General features: G+C 37.4%; 1 protein-coding gene across 10 annotated transcripts in view; it reads right to left on the bottom strand.

The window, feature by feature from the left end:
- The window catches only part of RNF19A (ring finger protein 19A, RBR E3 ubiquitin protein ligase), a 1069816-nt gene that overhangs the window by 2312 nt on the left and 1041455 nt on the right, over positions 1-26049 (bottom strand). For 9 of the 10 annotated variants that reach the window (XM_085020949.1, XM_013996573.3, XM_013996572.3 and 6 more), the window contains 7 exons: positions 22542-22750; positions 12231-12375; positions 11253-11415; positions 7597-7711; positions 6753-6914; positions 2571-2784; positions 533-676 (listed from right to left, as the gene is read on the bottom strand). In XM_085020949.1, coding sequence (XP_084877075.1) covers positions 533-676; positions 2571-2784; positions 6753-6914; positions 7597-7711; positions 11253-11415; positions 12231-12375; positions 22542-22750 — 1152 coding nt within the window. Of the gene's footprint in view, positions 1-532; positions 2056-2402; positions 2785-6752; positions 6915-7596; positions 7712-11252; positions 11416-12230; positions 12376-22541; positions 22751-26049 lie in introns of all 10 variants that reach the window. The other variant, XR_014842872.1, reaches the window with a different exon arrangement.

Genomic DNA, 26049 nt, shown 5'->3' with positions numbered 1-26049 from the left:
TCAGAACAAATCAACTAAAGGAAAAAAGCTGCTTGAAATAAAAAGACTGTTTTTATAATAATGCTTCAATTAAAAAAAAAAACAACTACACATATTGCTTATGCTATTCCAGGTACTATGCTACCTCCTCCATTTTTTTTTCCAGAACAGCTTTATTGAGATATAATTTGTGTACCATAAAATTCACCTGCTTAAGTACGCAATTCAGTGGTTTACAGTATATTCAGAGAGCTGTGCAACTGTCACTGTTCTTGAACTTCAGAACATTTTCATCATTCCCACAAGAAACTCTGCATCATTAGCAGCCAGTCTTCTCTGCCACTCTTCCCTCCCCTCAACCCCCTGCAACCACTAATCTACTTTCCGTCTCCATGGATTTGCTGATTCTGGACGTCTCACCAATTTTCTTTTTCCAAAGAACCTAATAGTAGATAACCATTATTCAGAGTAATTTTGCCTAATGATAGGAATAACTCTTTAGAAATTACTTTTAAAAACACTTCTGACTTTACAACATAAATTCTTTCCTTACTTGTCCAATGGGATGTAGGAATTTAGAATGGATCCTGCCATTGCCTTGGTGCTGGCGTTATCACTAACTGTTCCCAAACTGACAGTGCCAGATTCTCCACTTAGACTGTACCGTTCTTTCTGTACATCTGCTTGTACTTCCAACCTTAAAGAGAGGAGGATCAGATAAAAAACCAAAATTACAGATAATATCAGTACTACTTCACATGTGTATGTTTTCTTAATTCAATAACAAGAAGCTATTTTAGAAACAAGCATAAACATTATTTTTCTTAGTTTCTTTTTATTTGATTATTCAAACAGTATAACAAACAGTACCAGCCATCCAAATAAAATGGGGAAATTAGCTGTTTGCCAAGTAAAGTAATAACAGAGTAATAATATAAAAAGAACATAAGGATTTTAACTTAAACGTGACCATTATTCTCACTCAGGATATGGAACTTTTGCTTGCCATGTTTCAGACCAAAATACCAAATTTGAATACATTAAAAATGATTCTACATAATAGATCAGTGAATCAAAAAATCCTGGGTATCTCTATGTTAAAAATGGTTCTAAATATAACACCACTCTCTTTAAAAAAAGACATAATAATATATACCTCTACAATTTAAGAGTTGTGCTTAAAAAGCACACTCCCTAAAAATAAGATAAACATAACCAACTTATTACTTATTTATTTATTTTTTTTACAGTCAAACCTGTGGCATATGGAAGTTCCCGGGGCCAGGTGTCAAATCAGAGCTGCAGCCGTGGCCTATGCCACAGCTATAGCATCGTGGGGTCTGAGCTGCATCTGCGACCTATGCTACAGTTTACAGCAATGCCAGACCGTTAACCCACTGAGCCAGGCCAGGGACTGAACCCACATCCTCAGAGACAACACTGGGTCCTTAACCCATTGAGCCACAACAGGAACTCCCCAATATATCTTTTAATTCATGTACTGTCTCATGTATTAAGAAAAGAAAAAAGCTAATAAGCAGAAGTAAAGAAAACTAAATTAAAGAGGAAATAAGCAAAGATAAAAATGTTTTAACTTATGTTTATCTGGATTTTTTTGGTGAAAAGATTTTGTGAGAATGAAATAACCATTCATACATAAAAGGACCCAGGCAAATTAGCCTGGCCTTAGTTCATGCATTCTTGGATATCCTTCAGCTAATGCCTCATTTCCTAACATCCAGCTGTGGCCGCCTCCAATGATAAGGACCAGACTTAAGAAGTGGCTTTACAGTGTTTACTGAAGCAACTCCCACTTGATTTATAACATGGAAACTCAGACAAGTGCAGTGGGAAAAAAATGGCATAACATGAACCCTTGGACTTGGTTTTAACCTCATCAAGTCTTACTCACTGTTCACCACTAAATTACTTTTTTTTGTTTGTTTGTTTGTTTTAAGGCCACCCACAGCATATGGAAGTTCCCAGGCTAGGGGCTGAACTGAAGCTGTGGTTGCCGGACTACTCCACATCCACAGCATCACAGGATCCAAGCTGCACCCACAACTTACACCGCAGCTCACAGCAACACCAGATCCCTAACCCACTGAGTGAGGCCAGGGATCAAACCTGCGTCCTCATGGATACTAATCGGGTTCTTAACTCACTGAGCCACAACAGTAACTCCTAAATTCATTTTCTGAAACCTTTTTGTTTTCAACCCTGAGACGGTAGGGTTATACGTAATCATTATGCTTTGTGTTAAAAATTCTTCTCATCTAATTAATAATTTGCAGTTAAGGGAGTTCCCCTCATGGCGCAGCGAAAAAGAATCTGGGAACCATGGGGTTGTGGGTTCCATCCCTGGCCTCGCTCAGTGGGTTGAGGATCTGGCGTTGCCGTGAGCTGTGGTGTAGTTCGCAGACACGGCTCGGATCTGGTGTTGCTGCGGCTGTGGTGTAGGCTGGCAGCTACAGCTCCGATTGGACCCCTAGCCTGGGAACCTCCATATGCTGCCAGTGCGGCCCTAAAAAGACAAAAAAAAAAAAAAATTGCAGTTAAGGAAAAAACACAACAAAGAACATCTTTCTTACCTGTTGAAACAGTTTACCATGGCGCTTCCTGACAAACTCCCTGTTATACTGGCTCCAGCTAGTGCCATGGTGCTGGCTGTTTCACTCAGGTTGTCCCGGATGGCTCCTATTCGATCCATGTGGCTTCCACTTGCACTCAAACTGCCAGTCAGACCACCAACACTTCCCTCCCCTATGCTAGGGTTGTGTCTTGCTTCTGCTACTGAAGTTGTGTCTAAATGCAAATATTTCAAAGAAATTAAATAAGTATGATTGTTAATTTCCCTTTCCTTAAAAAATTCCATGATTTCAGGTAGCACATATTTTCATATAAAGTTTAAAATATGCACAGGAGTAGAAAAGATGTCTGGAGTCAGGGACAGTTAACTATGGGATAAGAGTAAAGGGAAGCATCTCACAGAGTAAAGGGAGGCTGGTCCACAGTTTTAAATAGTCACTACAGGCATACCTTGGAGATACTGTGGGTGTGGTTCCGGACCATGGCCAGAAATCAAGTCAGTCACAGTGCACAGAAAGGTTATGTTCACTATAATCAAGAGTGCAATAGCATTCTGGAGTTCCCGTCGTGGTGCAGTGGTTAACGAATCCGACTAGGAACCATGAGGTTATGGGTTCGATCCCTGCCCTTGCTCAGTGGGTTAAGGATCCGGGGTTGCAGTGAGCTGTGGTGTAGGGTGCAGACGTGGCTCGGATCCTGCGTTGCTGTGGCTCTGGCATAGGCTGGCGGCTGCAGCTCCGATTGGACCCCTAGCCTGGGAACCTCCATGTGCCGCGGGTGCAGCCCAAGAAATGGCAAAAAGACCAAAAAAAAAAAAAAAAAAAAAAAGAGTGCAATAGCATTCTGAACGTATGAAGTATCACTATTTGGAATAGTGCATGGAAACTGAGAAGCTGATTGTTCATTTAAGAGGCTATTACAATAATCTAGGAAAGAAGAGAGTAGCTTGGACTAGTGGAGTAGCAATGGAGAGGGTGAGAAACAGTGAAATTATGAAGGTTAAACACTGAAGGAAGCAGTATAATTTGCTGATGGATCAGATGTAGGGTAAAAAAGAAAAAGGGACAGTAACTGTAAGTGAAGATTTGGCACAGCAACAGCAAGAATGGAGAAAAGCTACTTAACGAGGTGAGGATGACTAAGAGGACAGTAGATTTTATATTTTATTTTTATCTTTATTTTTTTGCTTTTTAGGGCTGAACCTGCTGACATATGAAAGTTCCCAGGCTAGGGGTTGAATTGGAGCTACGGCTGCTGACCTACGCCATAGCAATGCCAGATCTGAGCCACATCTGCAACCTACACCACAGCCGGATCCTTAATCCACTGAGCAAGGCCAGGGATTGAACCCCAGTCCTCATGGTTACTAGTCGGATATGTTTCCGTTGAGCCACAAGGGGAACTTCCAAGGACAATGGGTTTTAGAGCGAAGAGTTTAGTTACAGAGAAGTCAAACTTGGAATTCTTGTTAGACATCCAAGTGCAGATTAAACAGGAGAGAGAGATGTACAAACTGAAGTTCAGAGGACAGTTCTAGCCTAGATATAAATTTAAGCATGGTCAGTCTATTTATCATTTAACAGAGGGGATTACCCAGGAAGTAAGTGAAGAGAAATCTGAGAACTGAGCCCTGGGAAACTGCAATACTTGGTGATCAGGAGAGGAAAATGAACGAGCAAAGAAGACTGAGAAGGAGTTGCCAAGACAATGGCTATCTAGAGGACAAGGAGAGAAAATGTTTCAAGAAGGAGGGCATGGTCTACTTTGCCAGGTGTACTGTTATATTAAGATGAAAAGCAAGAACTGACCACTATACAGAGGTGACTGGTGACTCTGCTTTGGTGCAGCTGTAGAGAGGAAATTCTGGAATGGTAGGGACAAAAATCTGATTAAGGTGAATTCAAGAGAGAATGGGAGGTGAGAAAGAGAACATTATCTTTGCATAGATGCCTGATTATAGGCAAACCTCAGTTAATTGTGCTTTGCAGATACTGTGTTTTTTATAAGTTAAAGGTTTTCATACAACAGTGAACTTAATCGATAAATGCGTGTTCTGACAGCTCCAGGGATGGGCTGTTCCCCCATCTCTCTCCCTTCTCCTCAGGCCTCCCTATTCCCTAAGACACAACAATATCGAAAGTAAGCCAATTAATAGCCCTACAATGGCCTCTAAGTGTTCAAGTGAAAGGAAGAATCACACGTCTCACTTTAAATTAAAAGCCAGAGATGAGCAAGCTTAGTGAGGAAGGAACATCAAAAGCCAGGGCAGGCTGGAGGCTAGGCCTCTTGAACACTTTAGCCAAGCTGTGAATGCCAAGGAAAAATTCTTAAAGGAAATTAAAAATCCTACTCCAGTGAACACAAAAATAGTAAGAAAGCAAAACAGCCTGATATGGAGATATCGATATGGAGAAAGTTGCAGTAGTTTGGAACGAAGATGAAATCAGTTACAACAGTTTCTTAAGCCAAAGGCTAATCTAGAGCAAGACTTTAACTGTCTTTAATTCTACAAAGGCTAAGAGAGGTGAGGAAGGTGCAGGAAAAGTGTGAAGCTAGCAGAAGTGGTTCATGAGGCTTAAGAAAAGAAGCTGTCTCCATATTATAAAAGTGCAAGAGGAAGCAGCAAGTGCTAATCCAGAAGTTGCAGCAAGTTATCTAGAAGATTTAACTAAGATAATGAAGGTGGCTATACGAAATAACATATTTTCAATATAGATGGAACACCGTATATTGGAAGAAGATGCTACCTAAGACTCTGATAGTTAGAGAGAAGTCAATGCCTAGTTTTGAAGCTTCAAATGACAGATTGGCCCTCTTACTAGGTGCTAATTAATGCAGCTCATGATCTGAAGTTAAAGCCAATGCTCATTTATCATTCCAAAAATCCTAGGGTCCTTAGGAATTACACTAAATCTATTTTCCCTGTGTTCTATAAGTGAACAAGAAATTCTGGATGACAGCACATCTGATGGAGATATACAACGAGCACAAGAACTAGAATCAGATGTGGAGTCTAAAGAGGTGACTGAATTGCTGCCACCTCATGACAAAACTTTCATGAATGAGTACTTACTGATGGAGAAGTAAAGAAAGTGATTTCTTGAGATGGGATATACTCCTGGTGAAAATGCTATGAAGACTGTTGCAACGACAAGAAAGAATGGAGAATTTTATATAACTTTAGTTGATAAAGCACTGGCAGGATTTAGGAGGATTAACTTAATTCCCATTTTAAAAGAAGTTCTACTGTGGGTAAAATGCTATCAAACAGCATTGCATGTGAAAGCATTACTGAAAGAAGAGTCAATTGATACAGCAAACTTCAATGTTGTTTCATTTTAAGAAAATGCCACAGCCACCCTAACCTTCAGCAACCACCACTCTGATCAGTCAGCAGGCATCAACATCGAGGCAAGACCCTCCACCAGATAAAAGATTATGATTCGCTGAAGGCTCACATGATGATTAAAATTTTTTAGCAATCAAGTATTTTAGAATCAAGCTATATACATTGTTTTTTAGACATAACGCTATTTTGCACTTAATAGACAATGGTGCAGTGTAAATGTAACTTTTCTATGCAGTGGGAAAGCCCAAAATTCATGTCTTGCTTTATTGTGATATTTGCTTTATTGGGTGCAGTGGTCTGGAACAGAACCTACATCACCAAGGTATGCCTGTTCTTCCCTAAGACAATTTCTTTAGCAAGAACTGTCGGAATAGCTTTAGCAAAAACACATTTTTAAAGGTTTATTAACCTATACTCCCACTGGTAGTCTACGAGGACCTTTTTGTGCTCCAGTTTTTATTCTAATTCCTATTTCTCTGAGCAGCATTAAAGATACTTCTACTCATTGGGCACTGGCATTTCTTCTTTTATGAACTGCATTTCTCTCCTATCCTTTTCTTAATGATCTGTAATGTTGTACACAAAATTAAAGATTAAAAGTCTACAATTTCTGAGATATTACATTTCCATTGGCGGATACAGGTACCCGGAATTATTCTGCCCTCTTTCATCCACTTACCTTTCCTCAGCGGCTCTTTTCTCTGATGTACTTTTGGATGAACATCATTATGACCCATAAGAGAACAAGGGGAATTCTGACTTGTGTGTTACTCTACAGTCTCCCCCATCCACACTATTAGTAAGTACATCGTCTTCCTTTGCTGAAAGTACTTACCTACAGCTGTGTTAGTTCCACCAACATTTATATCATTTTCATCATCAAATTCAATCCTGACTCCTTTTCCATTGCCTGCTGAAACTCCGCAACCTCCGCTTCGACAGAGAGAAATTGGAACAACGCCATAGACATAAGCTAGCATAATAGGAACACCAATACCTAAAGAGGAATTAAATCGACCATTACTAATCAAAAATTAAATCACAGAAACACACGTTTTAAAACGTCTTTTCAAGAGAAGGTATACATGAGAAAAGCGCTAGGGTTCTGCAACTCCTGCCAAAAGTGAATTCCCCTTGCTGTTAAAGGATGCAAGCAGGTTCAAAGCTTCTGTCTAGCCTATCTGGTGACACATATAAGGGGTAGAAAAAAGATATAAATCTTTTTCCTTTTTGGCTGCCCCCCAGGCCAGGAATCAGATCTGAGTGGTAGCTGGTGATCTATGCTGCAGCTGTGGCAATACCAGATCCTTAACCCAATGTGTCAGGCCAGGGATTGAATCAAACCTGCATCTCATCACTCCAGAGATGCCACTGACACCATTGCGCCATAGTGGGAACTCTGTTCACCTTTTTCAAGTTCTAGGGTTCTAACTGTATTTTGGTGGGGATTATTAACCACTAATAATTTGCCAACCAGCCCTAAGGCTAGGCTCTTGAGTTTATATTACTTTTAACCAGTATGGTTACCAAATGAAAGGCTTTATGTAACCTCAGCTTAAACTATCCTTAAATATAGTAACTCTTATCTTCAACAATATAATACTCTGTTTTTCAAAATTCTTCCATAAAAGTTTAATTTTATAAAACTTGAAGTATCAGTATTTTTAAGCACATCTTACCTACAGTTACTGCAGCTACCACTGGAGATACGATTACAGACAATGTTACACCACCTGCTATGGCCAAATTCCGTTTGTGCTTTGAAACATCCTTGCCTTCATATCGATTGTGAATCTTGAAATGAAAATAAAAATGGGGATGATGGATTAAAGAAAAAACCCATTACATACTTAATTTAAATGAAATAGACATATATTTGCTAGAAGTTTAAAGTGATTTCATTCATAATTTCAGTTGTGTCCAAATTATTTATTTATTTATTTATTTTGTCTTTTTGCTATTTCTTTGGGCCGCTCCCACGGCATATGGAGGTTCCCAGGCTAGGGGTTGAATCGGAGCTGTAGCCACTGGCCTACGCCAGAGCCACAGCAACTCAGAATCCGAGCTGCGTCTGCAACCTACACCACAGCTCACGACAACGCCGGATCATTAACCCACTAAGCAAGGGCAGGGACCGAATCCGCAACCTCATGGTTCCTAGTCGGATTCGTTAACCACTGCGCCACGACGGGAACTCCAGTTGTGTCCAAATTAAAAGTAAACATACTATTGTTCTTAAACCATATTCTTATATATAATTTGCTCCTTATTAATAATGTCCTTACATAAGACAGTGATTTAATAGATTTTACTTTGTGTTTTGTGTTTACTTTTAAATAGTCTTGGTAAAAGTGGTCCTTATAATGTTTTGTTTTTGTTTTTGTTTTATGGCCACACCCATAGCATATGGAAGTTCCCAGGCCAGGGACTGAATCCAAGCCACAGCTGTGACCTATATAACAGCGGTGGCAATGCTAGATCTTTTAATGCATTGCACTGGGCCGAGATCAAACCTCTGACTCTGCAGTGAACCAAGCCACCGCTGTCAGATTTTTAACCCAGTGCGCCACAGTGGGAACTCCAGCCCTTATAGTCTTATTCAAGAACGAATCATGTTCTGAGCGAAGAAAAAGGAATTAAGAATATTATTTTCAACATAATTATGAGTTGGATGTTTGACCAACAGGATTACTAAGAAATTTATCATTCCACAAGTTTCTAAATAAGGATTTCTAACTGGTAAAAACTGGCTCCCAGGGGCGGTTTCTACAATCTTTTTTTTTTTTCCTTTAATCAACCTTAAAAAGCAGCACTAATAAGCAAACATTACCAAACAGAATCAATTTTTTCTCAGATCCCTTTCTATGAAGAAAATTTTTATCAAATGACTCAGGATCCTGGGCTCTTGTTTACAGTTCAAAGTAAGGGGGAGAGGGAGAAAAAAGAATAAATATTGTTGCCAGAGGACCAGAGTTAGATCTACTTGGCATCTTTGTAGAGTGTTAATAAACAGAACTTAGTATCACCATGAAAGTGGTTGTGAGGTATTATATGAACTTCAGGAAATAGTTCAGTATCTTTGTTCTCATCCCTCTTTGTTTGAAGAGAGATTCAAAACAGCCTCCAAAGTATACAAGGAGTCTCTAAAATAAAATACTTGACTTACAAACAATGCTACAGATGAGGCATAATAAAGTACCATTATTATCTGGTTATTTTGAAGGCTGTAAAAGGTACAATGAATCTTGTGGGATGTATTAAACAGTGAAAGAACTGGGATGGGGCGGTGGGTTAAGCATCCTCATGGATACTAGTTGGGCTCTTAACCCACTGAGCCAAAATTGGAACACCTTCATTTTCTTTTGCTGGCTGCACATGCCGTATGCAGAAGTTTCCAGGCCAGGGATAGAACCGCACTGCAGCAGTAACCAGAGCCACAGTAATGGTAACACCAGCTCCTTAACCTGCTAAGCCACAAAGGAACCTCCTCATCCCACTATTTCTGGTTCAACATAATTTTTTGTTTTACTATTTTGTGCTACATTTTCTGTTATGTAAAGAAAAGCTCAGCTCTCAGGTACTTTATCAATCTAATAGGTTTTCCTGGGCTGGTCTGTATCCCTAAACACTACCGAGAACACTTTCAATGGAAAACTAGTTCATCGACTTGCAACCACTTGATCACAAGTTAGAGAAAAGGAGATTGCTACTGCACCTAAGACTGAACACTCAGGTAAATAATCTCTCCTCTATAAATTATTTGTAGGTATGTGCAGTACAATAGTCTCTCTTTCCCTTCTACTTCTAACTATCTAAATAGTTTTTGTTTTCAGCAAAAACTTGCTTTGGACAATTCTATAAAAAATGATTACAATCAGCTATTATGACTAGGATTTCAATAATTTAAGTTACTAAAACCTTCTGAAATAAATATTTGGTCCATAAATACCTATGTCTGTCCTTGGTCCCAAAGCTAATCTAAAAAAATATTATGCATTATTTTTCTGATTATAATAGTAACAGATGTTGGACATAAAAAAATGTTGCTGTTACATGAATGAAGATCAGCCTTGTCTTGAGTTTGGTCCCAAAAGTCAGAACTAGAATTTTAAATAAAACAATTTAAAGGGCAACGGACTCTAACTCAACATGTGAGTTTTCTAACACTTAAAGTAACAAAACGAGCTGCCTCAGGAGCTGCTATTGGTTTCCTCATCACTGAAGTGTCCAAATGCTTATTAGCTTGAATTTTATCAGGGATCTTATACAAAGAATTTATGCATCTGGGTTTAAATCCCAGCTCTGCTTCTTTCTGAGTAACTGATGATAAATTATATACATTTTCCTAAACTTCAATATTCTAACACATAAATTGCTATGAGGTTAAAATGAGTCAAAGTACATAAAACACCCAGCACACAGTTGAATTCAAAAACTGATAGTTCCCTTTTGAAAAATTCTTAAACTTTGTTCTACTTGGGTACAGGGTTGATGCTAGATCATTCCTAAAGTTGTTTCTCAATTCTGAGATTCTACTAATTTAGGCAGCGGTAGACTTTCTTAGCCACTTCGTAAATTATCCCTTTAACCTTTGAAAAAAGAATTATTATTTGCTTAGCTATTGAAGTACAATTCATTTTTTAGGCCGGTGGCAACTCTTGGGTGTTCAAACTTCCACAAAATTGCTGTAATCTACAAAACAGCATGTTTACTAATAGCAGTAATCTGAGGGAAAAAAGCTTTAAAGTCAGAAATAATTCAGGAACTGGCTAATTATTCTTTGCCTGAGGACAAATATGTTATTTATCTATTATTTTTTATAGACCTGACTTTACAAGGACATACCTATGAGAAAAATGTTAGGTACATATCCTTTAATATTTTATATGTAAAGTTGATTTATAATGCAAATTTTTACTGACATTTTCAGATTCCCATCATTTTATTTAATTTTTAATTTTAATTTTTTTTATTTCCCCAATACATTATTTTCTTTCCTACTGTACAGCATGGTGACCCAGTTGTATACATTCTTTTTTCTCACATTATCATGCTTCATCATAAGTGACTAGACATAGTTCCCAGTGCTACACAGCAGGATCTCATAATATTCTGATCATTTTAAAGCAAATCTACTTTTTAGGCATACATATAAGCTTGCCAAACACTGGAAAGTTATTATCTTAAAAAAATAATTGTTTAATATTTAAGATACTAAAGATGACCTTTGTCTTTCAAAACAAACAAACAAAAATAGAAGCAAAGCAAAACCATCAATGCTAAATCTGAAGGTTTAAAGTAAGATAATAAATTAACAAGGAAGTGAGCATTTTACCTTACGGCCCACATACACAGGAATGCCAATAATCATTGCAGGGATAGCAATGCCAGCTATTAAAGCAATTCCTACAGGAGCACCAACAAGTGTTCCCAGCTGCCACAATATTTTCTTTTTTCGGCTCCAGGGTTTCTTCCCCCAAAAAGTACATCCTGATGGACTAAGGAAAAAAAATTATAATGTAAAGTAAAAGCTGCAAAACATCACAATAACAATTTACTACCATACATTCAGCAGTGACCATAACAGAATTCTCAAACTTGAGAACGAATTTTTTCCTCCCTTTCTTTGAATTCTAAGTTCATTAAAAGCCAAAGGGAAAAAAAATAAGGTAAGAAACATCACAAATTATATTAAAAGCATACTGATAAACGGGACTCAGGTTAAATATTTATTCATATTCCTCCACTGGCTTCAAAGCTTTAGGTTATTTTAAGGGTAAATTAATGCAAAATATGCTTATTTTATCCCTGTTTTAGGCAGAGAATTATAAACTCCCTCTGTGGCCTAAATGAATACATTTATATGTGGGAAAAATCAATGAAAATATTTATGACCTAGCATAATTACATGGGGTTTTAAATGCTAGCATTCTAGTTTAACAAAAAACAAAGCCAAATAAAAACAGAAATTTCTTATTTCCTCTTTTTTTTTGGCCACACCCCTGGCATGCACTGAATCCAAGTCACAGCAGTGACCCAAGCCTTAGCAGTGACAATGCTGGTTCCTTAACCAGCTAAGCTACCAGGGAACTCCTCTATTTCCTATTTTTGACTGTTTATTAATCCCAAATGACTAGCACAATAATTGGGTTCATGTTAAATTTATATTACCAAAATAAAACAGATTCCTTTAAGTATCTTATAGATTCCAAGTTTAAAAATACTTTGGATAATGCTTTTTCCAAAAAAAGTCCTTTTCATCCTACAATACAGAATTACAGTTAGGTACAAATAGCCCCTTATATAAGCTTACCTTAGATAATGCAAATCTGAGATTTCTTTCATACACAACCAACAAAACTCACAACCACAGACAGCACATGTCATGTGATTACAGCTCCCATCATTCATCTTTATTATATAAGCAGCACATCGTGGACATGGCTTTATATCATCGGCTATTAAGAAAACAGACATGTTTAATATGTAAAACTGGTCTACAAATAACAATTTCTAGTAGATAACTGCAGCGCTGCCAAAAAAACTTAACACATACAGTGTGTTAATGAATAGCTTTACCCTGCTATTTTTAGTATATAAAGCACCTCCTTTTGAGGAAAGGAACATTTTTTACATTAAAATTTCAAATTGTAAACATTTTTTCAAACAGTAGCAGGACAATGAGAACAAAAAATAACAAAATAATAATATGAGAAATAAGGGTGTTTCTGCTGTGGCCCAGTGGGTCAAAAATCTGACTATAGTCAGCTTAGGTTTCTGTTGAGGTGTTAGTTCGATTCCTGGCCCAGCGCAGTGGGTTAAAAGGATCTGGTGTTTCCACAGCTGTGGCTTGGGTAGCACCTGCAGCTTGGATTCAGACCCTGGCTGGGAACTTCCATATGCTGCGATGCAGCCAAAAATTAAAAAAAATAAAATTTAAAACAAGAGAGAAACGAGAACCAAGGACAGCTCGAGGCAAACTGTGCACAATATAAAGTTTGTCTCTGTTCCTACCCTACAACTGTCTTCAAAGAGCAGCACTTCATGCTCTAGAACTTTTCTAACCATCTCCACTTAAATAAAAAGTAGCAATTCTGTGTATTATTCCTTTAACGAATGAACACTAACAGAAAGTGAAAATTCGATGGTAATCTGAAGCAGTGTGAGTTTACTTCTCTTTTCTAAGTAACATCAAATGTAAGCACTCTAAAAATAATAATACAGATATCTGTAGAACAGCAGCCTTTTTCTTGTATTTTAATTCACACAATATATAGATGGCCCTTGTAAAGAATCAGAACCCAGATAAAACAGAGGACGTAAGAGGTCAAGGAAGGGTTATATGGTTATAAACACTTAATGGGAAACAGTTTCAGAATTAAAGCAATCACTTGTTGATTATGCACATGACCATTTTTATTTAGTCATCTTTGTTCACTTCATTTATTTATTTAAATGCTTCATGTATGGTTACAATGCACAAAGGTGCCAAATTAAAAATCAAGTGATACATAAGAGGTATCTCAAGTTATATCACTATTTTTAACTTTGGCATATATTTAAATAGCAGCCAGTAATTATTTACTGTTATTAGTAGCTGCAGACAGTTATGATATGTATACTGCTAGTCACTGAATTTAAGCATTTGTTCCAATTTCTTACATGATAAGCATTAAGCTATACTTTATTTTTTCTTTCTATAAGTTTTATGGTCAAACTTTAGCGGTGCTTTATCAGTGATTTCAGGTTTCCTTATCATCACTTCATTTAGGGCCTGTTTTTTTTTTAACTTAAGTACTGGTGAATGCTCACAATTAGTGTTTTAATGATTCAAACAATTTCAAGCAAACTGAAAACACTATGCTGCCAGACTGAAACAAATGATAATTATTAGAATGTAAAAATTCAAACTATCCATTAAGTCATGACATAATCCAAAATATAAACATGTTTTGATACAAGAACCAAATCTGCATTAAAATTCTTTTTTAACACTGGGGCACAAATGGAAAAAAAGTTGGCTTTCATAGAGAATATCTAGTACATCAAAATAAAGAAATGGTGATATTATCTGCCTAAGTGGAATACTAATTAACTTCCTCATCCCAGAGTATTCTCAAATAGTAAATATCCCAATTAGAGATGAGAGTAGAGAGAGTCAGGCTTTGGCTCTGATGCATGCAATCTTCAGAACAAACTGAAAGATGACTGTCCCGTTCATTTTCATGGTTTTAAAAATTAAAAAAAGAGACAGGATTAAGATGGCGGAATAGGAGGACTGGTGCTCAACTTCTCTCCTAAAAACAACAAAATTCACAACAAAAGACTGAGCATTCTTCACCCAAATGGACCAGAAACCTTAAAAAAGATATCCTACTCCAGAAGAAAAAGAGGAGGACACATCAAGAGGTAGGAGGGGCGATTTTGTGATATAAACAACCCCATACCTCCTGGGTGGGAAGCTCCACACACTGGAAACTAACTGGTTCACAGGGACTCACCTACAGGAGTCAGAGTTCTGAGCCCCACAACAAACTCTTACGTGTGGGGATCTGGCATGGGGAGAAAGAGCCCCTGGAGCATCTGGCATTGAAGGCCAGTGGGACTTGTGTGCAGGAGCTCCATGGGACTGGGGGAAACAGAGGCCCCATTCTTAAAAGGCACACACAGACTTTCACGTGCACTGAGTCCCAGGACAAAGCAAAGCCTCCATGGGAATCTGGTCAAACCTGACCGCAGTTCTTGGAGGACATCCTGGGAAAACAGGGGTGAACGTGGCTTGTTGTGAGGAAAGGACATTGAAAGCAAAGCTCTCGGGAATATTCAGCAGCTTGCCTTTCTCTGGAGGTGACCATTTTGGGAAAATCTGGCCTCACCCTTCAGTCAGCTGCTGAGAAGCCCTAGGGCAAACAACAATCCAGGTGGGATCACAGCCCCACCCCTCAGTAAACAGGCTACCTAAAGACCCCTCAGGAACACAGCTGCCTCTAATCCCATCCAGAGACTAAGCCCCACCCACCAGAGGGATTAGAATCGGCTCCACCTACCAGTGCGCAGGCATCAGCCCCTCCCGTCAGGAAGCCTATAGCAAGCCCCCCATACCAACTTCAGCCACAGGGGGACAGACATCAGAAGTAAGAGAGGACTTAAAAGAGACACATGCACCCGCATGTTCAGTGCAGCACTATTCACAATAGTCAGGATATGGAAACAACCCAAATGTCCATCGACAGATGATTGGATTCGGAAAATGTGGTATATATACACAATGGAATACTACTCAGCCATAAAAAAGAATGACATAATGTCATTTGCAGCAACATGGATGGAACTAGAGAATCTCATACTGAGTGAAATGAGCCAGAAAGACAAAGACAAATACCATATGATATCACTTATAACTGGAATCTAATATCCAGCACAAATGAAAATCATGGTCTTGGAGAAAAGACTTGTGGCTGCCTGATGGGAGGGGGAGGGAGTGGGAGGGATCGGGAGCTTGGGCTTATCAGACACAACTTAGAATAGATTTACAAGGAGATCCTGCTGAATAGTATTGAGAACTTTGTCTAGACACTCATGTTGCAACAGAACAAAGGGTGGGGAAAAAATGTAATTGTAATGTATACATGTAAGGATAAGTTGATCCCCGTGCTGTACAGTGGGAAAATAAAAAATAATAATAATAAAAAAATTTTAAAAAAAGAAGTAAGAGAGGCTACAACTCTATTATCTGTAAAAAAGGTCACCACACCAAAAACCTATAAAAATGAAAAGACTCATATGAGGGAGAAAGGAAAAACCCCAGAAAATCAGCTAAGTGATGAGGAGATTCTCAGCATCCAGGAAAATGACTTTAGACTATTGATGCTGAAGATGATGCAAGATATTGGAAATAAACTGGAGGCAAAGATGGATAACTTACAGGAAACACTGAGCAAAGAGATACAAGATATAAAACTTAAACAAGAAGAGATGCAAAATACAATAACTGAAATAAAAAATTCACTAGAAGCAGCTAACAGCAGAATACAGGAGGCAGAGGAACGAATAAGCGAGGTGGAGGACAGATTAGTGGAAATTACAGGTGCAGAACAGAAAAGAGAAAAAAGACTGAAAAGGAATGAAAAGAGTCTCAGAGAACTCTGGGACAATGTTAAACGCACCAACATCCGTATTATAGGGGTGCCAGAAGGAGAAGAGAGAGAGAAGGAGACAGAAAAAATATTCTGAGAGATAATAGCTGAAAACTTCCCTAACATGGGAAAGGAATCACTCACTCAAATCCAGGAAGCACAACGAGTACCATATAAAATAAACCCAAGGAGGAACACCCTGAGACACATATTAATCAAACTGACCAAAATTAAAGACAAAGAGAAAATCTTGAAAACAGCTAGGGAAAAGAAACAAATAACATACAAGGGAACCCTGATAAGGTTATCAGCAGGTTTTTCAGCAGAAACTCTGCAGTCCAGAAAGGAGTGGCATGATATACTTAAGGTGATGAAAGGAAAAAACCTCCAACCAAGATTATTCTACCCAGCAAGGCTCTCATTCAGATTTGAAGGAGAAATCAAAACCTTCACAGATAAGCAAAAGTTGAGAGAATTCAGCAGCACTAAACCAGCCTTACAACAAATACCAAAGGAACTTCTATAGGCAGAAAAGAACAAGAAGGAAAGGAAAAAGAGCAGCAAAAACAAATCCAAAGCAATTAATAAAATGGCAATAAGAACATACATATCAATAATTACCTTAAATGTTAATGGACTAAATGCCCCAACCAAAAGACATAGACTGGCTGAATGGATACAAAAACAAAACCCATGTATATGCTGTCTTCAAGAGACCCACTTCACTTCTAGGGGCACATACAAATTGAAAGTGAGAGGAGGGAAGAAAATATTTCACGCAAACGGGGATCAAAAGAAAGCTGGAGTAGCAATACTCATATCAGACAAAATAGACTTTAAAATGAAGAATATTTTAAGGGACAAAGAAGGACATTACATAATGATCAAAGGATCAATCCAAGAAGAAGATACAACAATTTTAAATATCTACACACCCAACACAGGTTCACCACAATATATAAGGCAACTGCTAACAACCTTAAAAGGAGAAATCGACAATAACACAATCATAGTCAGGGACTTTAACACCCCACTTACAGCAATGGACAGATCAACCAGACAGAAAATCAATAAGGAAACATAGGCCCTGAATGATGCATTAAACCAGATGGACTTAATAGGTATTTATAGGACATTCCATCCAAAAGCAACAGAATACACATTCTTCTCAAGTGCACATGGAACATTCTCTAAGATTGATCATATCCTGCGCTACAAATCAAACCTCAGTAACTTTAAGAAAACTGAAATCCTATCAAGCATCTTTTCCAACCACAACACTGTACGTCTGAAAATCAACAAGAAAAAAATTGCAAAAAAACCAACACGTGGAGACTAAACAACATGCTACTAAACAACCAATGGATCACTGAAGAAATCAAAGAGGAAATTAAAAAATGCCTAGCAGCAAATGACAATGAAGATACGACACTCCAAAACCTATGGGATGCAGCAAAAGCCGTTCTAAGAGGAAAGTTTATAGCAACACAAGCCCACCTCAGGAGACAAGAAAAAGCTCAAATAAACAAGCTAACTTTACATCTAAAGCAGCTCGAGAGAGCAGAACAGACAAGACCTAAAGTTAGTAGATGGAAAGAAATCATAAAGATCAGAGCAGAAATCAATGAAATAGAAACAAAGAAAACCAAAGAAAAGATCAATGAAACGAAAAGCTGGTTCTTTGAAAAGATCAACAAAATTGATAACCCCCTAGCCAGATTTATCAAGCAAAAAAGAGAGGACTCAAATCAATAAAATTAGAAATGAAAAAGGAAAACTTACAACGGACATCACAGAAATTCAAAGGATCATAAGAGACTACTATATGCAACTATATGCCAATAAAATGGAAAACCTAGAAGAAATGGACAAATTCTTAGAAAAGTACAATCTTACAAGACTAAACCAAGATGAAATAGAAAAGATGAATGGACCAATCACAAGAACTGAAATTTTAACTGGGATTCAAAAACTTCCAACAAACAAACCTCCAGGACTAGATGGCTTCACAGGCGAATCCTAGCCAACATTTAGAGAAGAGCTAATCTTTCTGAAACTATTTCAAAAAACTGCAAAGGAAGGGATACTCCCAAACTCATTTTGTGAGGCCACCATCACCCTGATACCAAAACCAGACAAAGATACCACCAAAAAAGAAAACTACAGGCCAATTTCACTGATGAACATCGATGCAAAAATCCTCAACAAAATACTAGCAAACCGCATCCAACAATACATTAAAAGGATTGTACATCATGATCAAGTGGGATTTATCCCAGGGACGCAAGGGTTCTTCAATATCCGCAAATCCATCAGTGTGATATACCACATTAACAAACTGAAGAATAAAAACCACATGATCCTCTCAACAGATGTGGAAAAAGCCTTTGACAAATCCAACACCCATTTCTGATAAAAACCCTTCAGAACGTGGGCATAACGGGAACCTACCTCAACATGATAAAGGCCATATACGACAAACCCACAGCGAACATCATTCTCAATGGTGAAAAGCTGAAAGAATTCCCACTGAGATCAAGAACAAGACAAGCATGTCTGTTCTCACCACTACTCTTCAACATAGTTCTGGAAGTCCTAGCCACAGCAATCAGAGAAGTAAAAGAAATAAAAGGAATCCAAATTGGAAAGGAAGAAGTAAAACTATCCCTATTTGCAGATAACATGATACTATACCTAGAGAATCCTAAAGACTCTACCAGAAAACTGTTAGAGCTCATCCACGAATTTGGCAAAGTCGCAGGATACAAAATCAATACACAGAAATCAACAGCATTTCTATACACTAACAATGAAAGAGAAGAAAAATAAATTAGGCAAGCAATCCTGTATACCATTGCATCCAAAAGAATAAAATACCTAGGAGTAAGCCTACCTAAAGAGACAAAAGACCTGTACTCTGAAAACTACAAGACACTGATGAAAGAAATCAAAGATGACACAAATAGATGGAAAGATATACCATGCTCGTGGATTGGAAGAGTTAATATTATCAAAATGACTATACTACCCAAGGCAATCTACAGATTCAGTGCAATCCCTATCAAATTACCAAGGACATTTTTCACAGAACTTGAACAAAATATTTTAAAGTTTGTCTGGAAGCACACAAGACCCAGAATAGCCAAAGACATCCTGAAAAAGAAAAATGGAGCTGGAGGAATCAGGCCCCCGGACTTCAGACTATACTACAAAGCAACAATCATCAAAACTGCATGGTACTGGCACAAAGACAGAAATATAGATCAGTGGAACAGGACAGAAAACCCAGAATTAAACCCACACACCTACAGCCAACTCATCTATGACAAAGGAAGCAAGACTATACAATGGAGAAAGGACAGCTTGCTCAATAAGCGGTGCTGGGAAAACTGGACAGCCACATGGAAAAGAATGAAATTAGAACACTCCCTAAGACCATACACAAAAATAAACTCCAAGTGGATTAAAGACCTAGATATAAGACCAGACACTATCAAACTCCTAGAGGAAAACATAGGCCAAACACTCTCTGACATAAACAACAGCAACAGCTCAGATCCACCTCTTAGAGTATTGACAATAAAAACAGAAATAAACAAATGGGACCTAATCAAACTTTAAAGTTTCTGCACAGCAAAGGAAACCCTAAACAAAACGAAAAGACAACCCACAGAATGGGAGAAAATCTTTACAAGTGAATCGACTGACAAGGGATTTATCTCCAAAATTTATAAATACCTTCTGTAGTTCCATACCAAAAAAACAAACAACCCCATCCAAAGATGGGCGGAAGATCTAAACAGTTCTCCAAAGAAGACATACAATTGGCCGAGAAACATATGAAAAGATGTTCGGCATCACTCATTATTAGAGAAATGCAAATCAAAACCACGATGAGGTACCACTTTACACCAGCCAGAATGGCCATCATCCAAAAGTCTACAAACAATAAGTGCTGGAGAGGGTGTGGAGAAAAAGGAACCCTAGTACACTGTTGGTGGGATTGTAAATTGGTGCAACCACTGTGGAAAGCAGTATGGAGATTCCTCAGAAAACTAAACACAGAACTACCATTTGATCCAGCAATCCCACTCCTGGGCACCTATCCAGAGAAAACCACGACTCGCAAAGACACATGTACTCTGATGTTCATTGCAGCACTATTTACAATAGCTAAGACATGGAAACAACCTAAATGTCCATCGACAGAGGAGTGGATCCAGAAGAGGTGGTACATATACACAATGGAATATTACTCAGCCATTAAAAAGAATGAAACACCGGCATTTTTAGCAACATGGATGGACCTAGAAACTATCATGCTAAGTGAAGTCAGCCATACAATGAGACACCAACATCAAATGCTTTCACTGACATGTGGAATCCGAAAAAAGGACAGACTGAACTTCTTTGCAGAACAGATGCTGACTCACATTGAAAAACTTATGGTCTCTGGAGGAGACAGTCTGAGGGGTGGGGGATGTGCTTGGGCTGTGGGATGGAAATCCTGTGAAATCAGATTGTTATGATCATTATACAACTACAGATGTGATAAATTCATTTGAGTGATAAAAAAAAACAAAAACAAACAACAAAAAAATGCTTTTAATATGTTAAGATTACATGTCAGAAAATTAACACCATAAGCAATTTTTTTTTTTTTTGGCCATGCCAGTGGCATGTGGAAATTCCTGGGCCAGGAATCAAACCCATGCCACAGGAGTGATCTGAGACCCTGCAGTGACAATGCTCAACCTGCTGCACCACAAGAGAACTCTGAGCAATGTTACTATTTCACTCAAATCATTTGGAAGTTTTTCATTCATAATTACTTTCAAAGCTACTTTACATTAAAAAAAACCAATCACTTTCATGGTAAGAACATCTTACTTTGGATCCATCCCAAACCAGTGATTCAACTTGGTATGTTACTTTAGTTGTTAAACTTAGCTGCAAAGGAATTTCTAGTTATTCCCAGAAATCAAACTGACATTAAGGGGATAATTTAAAGTGAATGTGTAAGGTTTTAAAGGTTAAGACCAATAAAGCATTCCAAGACAGCACTGTTCAACAGACATAAAATTTCCCATGGTGACTACTATGAGGAAGACCAACATTCATTTAGATGACTAAATCATGGTGTTTACTTTAAAATAAACAGCAAAAGCCATCTTTTAGTCATTTCTTTTTTAAAAAAAAGAGATAGTCTAGACACATGCAAATCTCTAGAGGGGGACTGTAGTTTATCTCATAGAGCCAGAGCACTTACTATCAGCCAAGAAATGTTTCAACCTATGGACTTATTGGCATGTTTAATTTACAGATGAGCCAATTAACTTGCTCAGAGTCACACAGGCAATAAGTGGAGAAGCTGGAATTCGAATCCAGATAGTGACTCTAGAGTCTATTCTCTTACTCTATATGTGTGTCCTGTAAGTGGTAAGTACCCATTCCCCACTTAGAGAAGAGGGATATCATTTCCAAGAGGATTACTACAAAGCTACAGCTGACTCCATGGAGGACAGTTTAGATACACTCACGTCCTCTCCAAATTGCTTCTGAACCTATCCCTAGAAATTATTATTGATACCTCTGGAGTTCTACCCCAAATCTTCGAGAAAGGAAATAAAACAAGTCAATCAGTGAACAAGCATGAAAATCCATGTCCATTATACAAAATATGAAGTTGAATTTAAAGTTTTTAAGGTCATGACTATCTCAATACACTGCTGGTAGGAATGTAAATTATTTTCCTGATAAATTTCAGTATTTTTCCAAGTTTTTTGCTTTTTATAATTAATGAGAAAAGGAAATATTTTTCTAAAAAACCTGAAATTCCAATAAACAGTGAAAAGTCCTATGAAAGTGAAATATTACTTTTTTGAATTTTTATTCAAAGAACATTAAGATGGTCAGACTTCTCAAGAAATCTTTTGAGGTTTACAAGGTACACATGCTTGCTCATGTACAGTTCTCTGGAAATTTTAAATTCCTAGCCATAGGCACAAAGTTCTTAGTGTGCTCCCATACCAATAAGAAAGGTATAATTTTGAACTGTATTTCACAAAACATGTAAGTGAAAAGGATTCCAAAAATAAATAGTGTTTTTAATCTGTAACTTGTGATATTTATACAACTGGAAATAATCTAAGGATAAAATATTCAAAATTTATATTTTACTAAAAACAGTAGCTAAGCTTTGCATAAACTACCTTTATAAACAACAGTTTCAGACCATCTTTAGCTATCATTATATAAATCACTGACACTTCCTTTTTTCCCTTTTTTCTTTTATGGACAATGAAATCTTTCCAATCTCAATACCACTTTCTTCCACAAGAAAGAATGAGTGCTTCTGGGACAAATGCTAACACATAAAACATGTCTAGAAACTGAAAGGAGAAGAGGGACTGAATACTGAATTTTAAAATTAAAATAGTGTTCTGTACATATCAAATCATTTACTAGAAACAGTTAGATGCAAATACCTGCTGCTCCAGACTCTTGACTATAACTAATGGATGAAGAACGGATAGTTCTCAGTCGTAAACTTTGGGCTCTCTCTTGTCGAGCAGCATCACAGGTCTGGTTGGGGTGCCAAATTTGTTTACAGTGGTAGCAAAACTCTGTTCCACAGCCTTCTCGTCCACATGTTAATTTTGGACAGCTAGCACATCCAAATGCTATCACAGCATACCTTGGAAGAACAAGAAAATGATTTAAAATGTGGTGGTATAAAGTAAGAAATATTCACAAAGTGAAAATACTACTCAATTCAAATCTATTCCCGAAAAAGTTTTCTACGCATCAGCTAACAGTCATAAACCCTAAGACTATCTCAACAATATAAAAATGTGGAAAAAAATGAACAGTTCACAAATGAAGACATAAATGGCTAAAAAAATCTGAAGTTTAATTTTCAACTTCTAACTTTCAACTTTTAACTAGGACACTAAGCTGCATATATAATCCTGATTTTATAAAAATTCTATTAAATTAATATTGTATGCACATAGAAAAGACTAAAAGAGAATGCACCAAAAATCTTAACAGTTTTCCTGCTACTGGGTTTTTTCTTTATATATTTACATATTTCTAATTTTTACAATTAATTGTAAATATTAAAATCTGAAAGATAAAAAACTTACCCATTTAAAATTGTAATGACTATGGATCAGCTATACCTATCAGTTAATGGCAAAAGGCCAATTCACACATTTTGTGACTATTTTGTATTTATGCATACATTTTCATATTTTTATTTCTAACATGTGTGGAAGTAGTCGTCTTTGGTGCCAATCTCCTACTGAAAAGTCCATAAACTTTTTTTTTTCTTTTTTCTTTTCTTTTTTTTAGGACCTCACCTGCAGCATATGGAAGTTCCTAGACGAGGGGTCAAATCGGAACTGTAGCTGCCGGTCTACACCTCAGCCACAGCAATGCTAAATCTGTGCTGCTTCTGCAGCTTACACCACAGCTCACAGCAATGCTGGATCCTTAACCCACTGAGCGGGGCAGGGATTGAACCGGCATTCTCATGGATACTAGTCAGGTTCGTTACTGCTAAGCCACAATGGTAATTCCAAAAAAAAATCTATAAACTTTAATTTCTCAATTAGGAAATTGCGTTTTTTTTGTTTTGTTTTGTTTTTTGCTTCAGATAAAAGACTGAGAACAGCAGATTTATGACTATCCCTAATATCTATTTTCTGAGTTAATATTTTGGGCACTTCAAAAATTTCTAACAAGTTTTGGGCACTCTTAGACATTTATCCCAGAAAAATGAAAACTTATGGTCACATAAAAACCTGTATACAAATGTTTACAGCAGCTTTATATGTAACAGCCCAGATGTCCTTCTTCAACTATGATGATATATATTATGGAATACCACTCAACAACAAAAAGGAACTACTGATATTGGATGACTCTCTGAGGAATCATGCTGATGAAAAAAGTCAATCTCAAACTGCTCAGGACCTTGACTATGGTGGTGGATACACAAACCTACAGGTGGTGAAATAGTATATAACTATAAACACCCACTCACAAAAAGAAGTACAACTGAAGAAATCTGAATAAGATAGGTAGATTGTATCAATACCAATATTCTGGTTGTGACATTGCTTTATAGCCTTGCAAAATGGTACCCATGAGGAAAACCATTTGAAGAATATACAGAATTTTTATTATTTTTTTGTTTGTGCATGTGTGTGTGTGTGTGTGCCTTTTTAGGGCTGTACCTGTGGCATATGGAGGTTCCCAGGCTAGGGGTCTAATCAGAGCTGCAGCCGGTGGCCTACACCACAGCTCATGGCAACGCCGGATCCTTAACCCACTGAGCAAGGCCAGGGATGGAACCCGCAACCTCATGGTTCCTATATGGATCTGTTTCCACTGCGCTACAAAGGGTACTCCTATTATTTCTCAAAACTACATATAAATCTTCAACTATCTCAATGAAACTTTCAATTTAAAAAGTTTAGGGATTTCTGCTTCTCTCTGAAAGAGCAATAAACAAGTAACCCATGTATAAGAGGCTTTTGTGGAGTTCCCTTATGGCACAGTCGGTTAAGGATCCAGCATTGTCACTGCAGTGGCTTGGGTGGCTGCTGTGGCACAGGTTTGATACCTGGCCCAAGAATTTCAAGATGCCACGGCACAGCCAAAAAAAAAAAAAAAAAAGAGTGGGTGGTTGTAAATATCAAACATTTTCCTTTCAAAAAAAAATTTTTTTTTTTTTCCTTTTTACCACCGTACCTGTGGCATATGGGAGTTCCCAGGCTAGGGGTTGAGCTGGAGCCACAGCTGCTGGCCTACACCACAGCCTCAGCAACATCAGATCCAAGCCACATCTGTGACCTACACTACAGCTCACAGCAATAGAATCGTTGACCCACTGAGTGAGGCCAGGGATCAAACCCACTTTGTCATCATGGATTCTAGTCAGGTTCATTTCCACTGAGCCACAACGGGAACTCCACCATGAAATTTTAAATAATAGTTATAACTGAGATTTTTACTGAATTTCAAGATAATCTATTAATTTATGCAAAATGTTGAGTCAGGAAGTTCCTCCAATTTTGGACCTGTTGTACCCATAGTATCTCACTCTTTAAACTTAAATTTTAGGTGTTCAATTCCAATTTATTTTTGATAGACCAATTCTCCAATTACCGTTGTCTATCATAAATGTGTTCTAACAAAACTGAATTAAAGACCATTTAAATCAACACAGGGTAATCTAGCAAAGTTTCATTTCCCTGAGGGCTTATTCATTGCAGTCTCAATAAACAGAAAAAAATTCTTCAAAGACTCTATTTTCTCCCAAGTTATAATCTAAAGCAATCTTTATAATAGTAATTTCAGTGAAAATGGCATTCTCTTCCAAATATCTTCTCTATGATACCTTTTCTTGAAAAAAAGAGGGAAGAGGAGGGACAAAATGGGGAAATGTGTGTGTGTGCAGGTGAAAATGCTAAGAGCAACTCTTTTTTTTAAGTCAGTCACAGTTTATAAAAGCAGAAGAAAAATTTAGACTACAAAATTCCAATATTATCTATATAATTTTATCTAAGTTACATAATCTCCCTACAACTAAGTTTTCCCAAACACAAAATAGTGACTCATTGAAATTTAGCTTCAGTATTGGGTTAGCTTCAGTATTCAGCCAAAAACAGCTTCAGCTTTAGCCTTGACCTTTAAAAGGCCAAATAAGTAAATGACTGCTTGGATGACATTTCTAGTTCCTCTGCATTTATGCTTGATTATCGACTGTGTGATCATATAAGTTACTATCATTTCTACATCAATATAAATAATGTTTGTCATATGGACTAAATATTACTGCCTGAATATTCATTTCAAAATAAACACTGACAGCCTTCTAGACAGAGTAAAAATCTTTCTACTTTATATCATGAAATCTTACTGGACAATTGAAGTATAAATGTAAATTGTGTTACAAGAATAAAATGTAATTCTCGATGATTGTGA

The sequence above is a fragment of the Sus scrofa genome, chromosome 4 (assembly GCF_054392235.1).
Source record: "Sus scrofa isolate SSC_HxYL_T2T_F1_AM1 chromosome 4, Sscrofa_HxYL_maternal_Yorkshire_Landrace_v2.0, whole genome shotgun sequence".
NCBI lineage: Eukaryota > Metazoa > Chordata > Mammalia > Artiodactyla > Suidae > Sus > Sus scrofa.
Note: the sequence above shows the minus strand (reverse complement) of the source record. Positions and strands in the feature narration are given on the sequence as shown.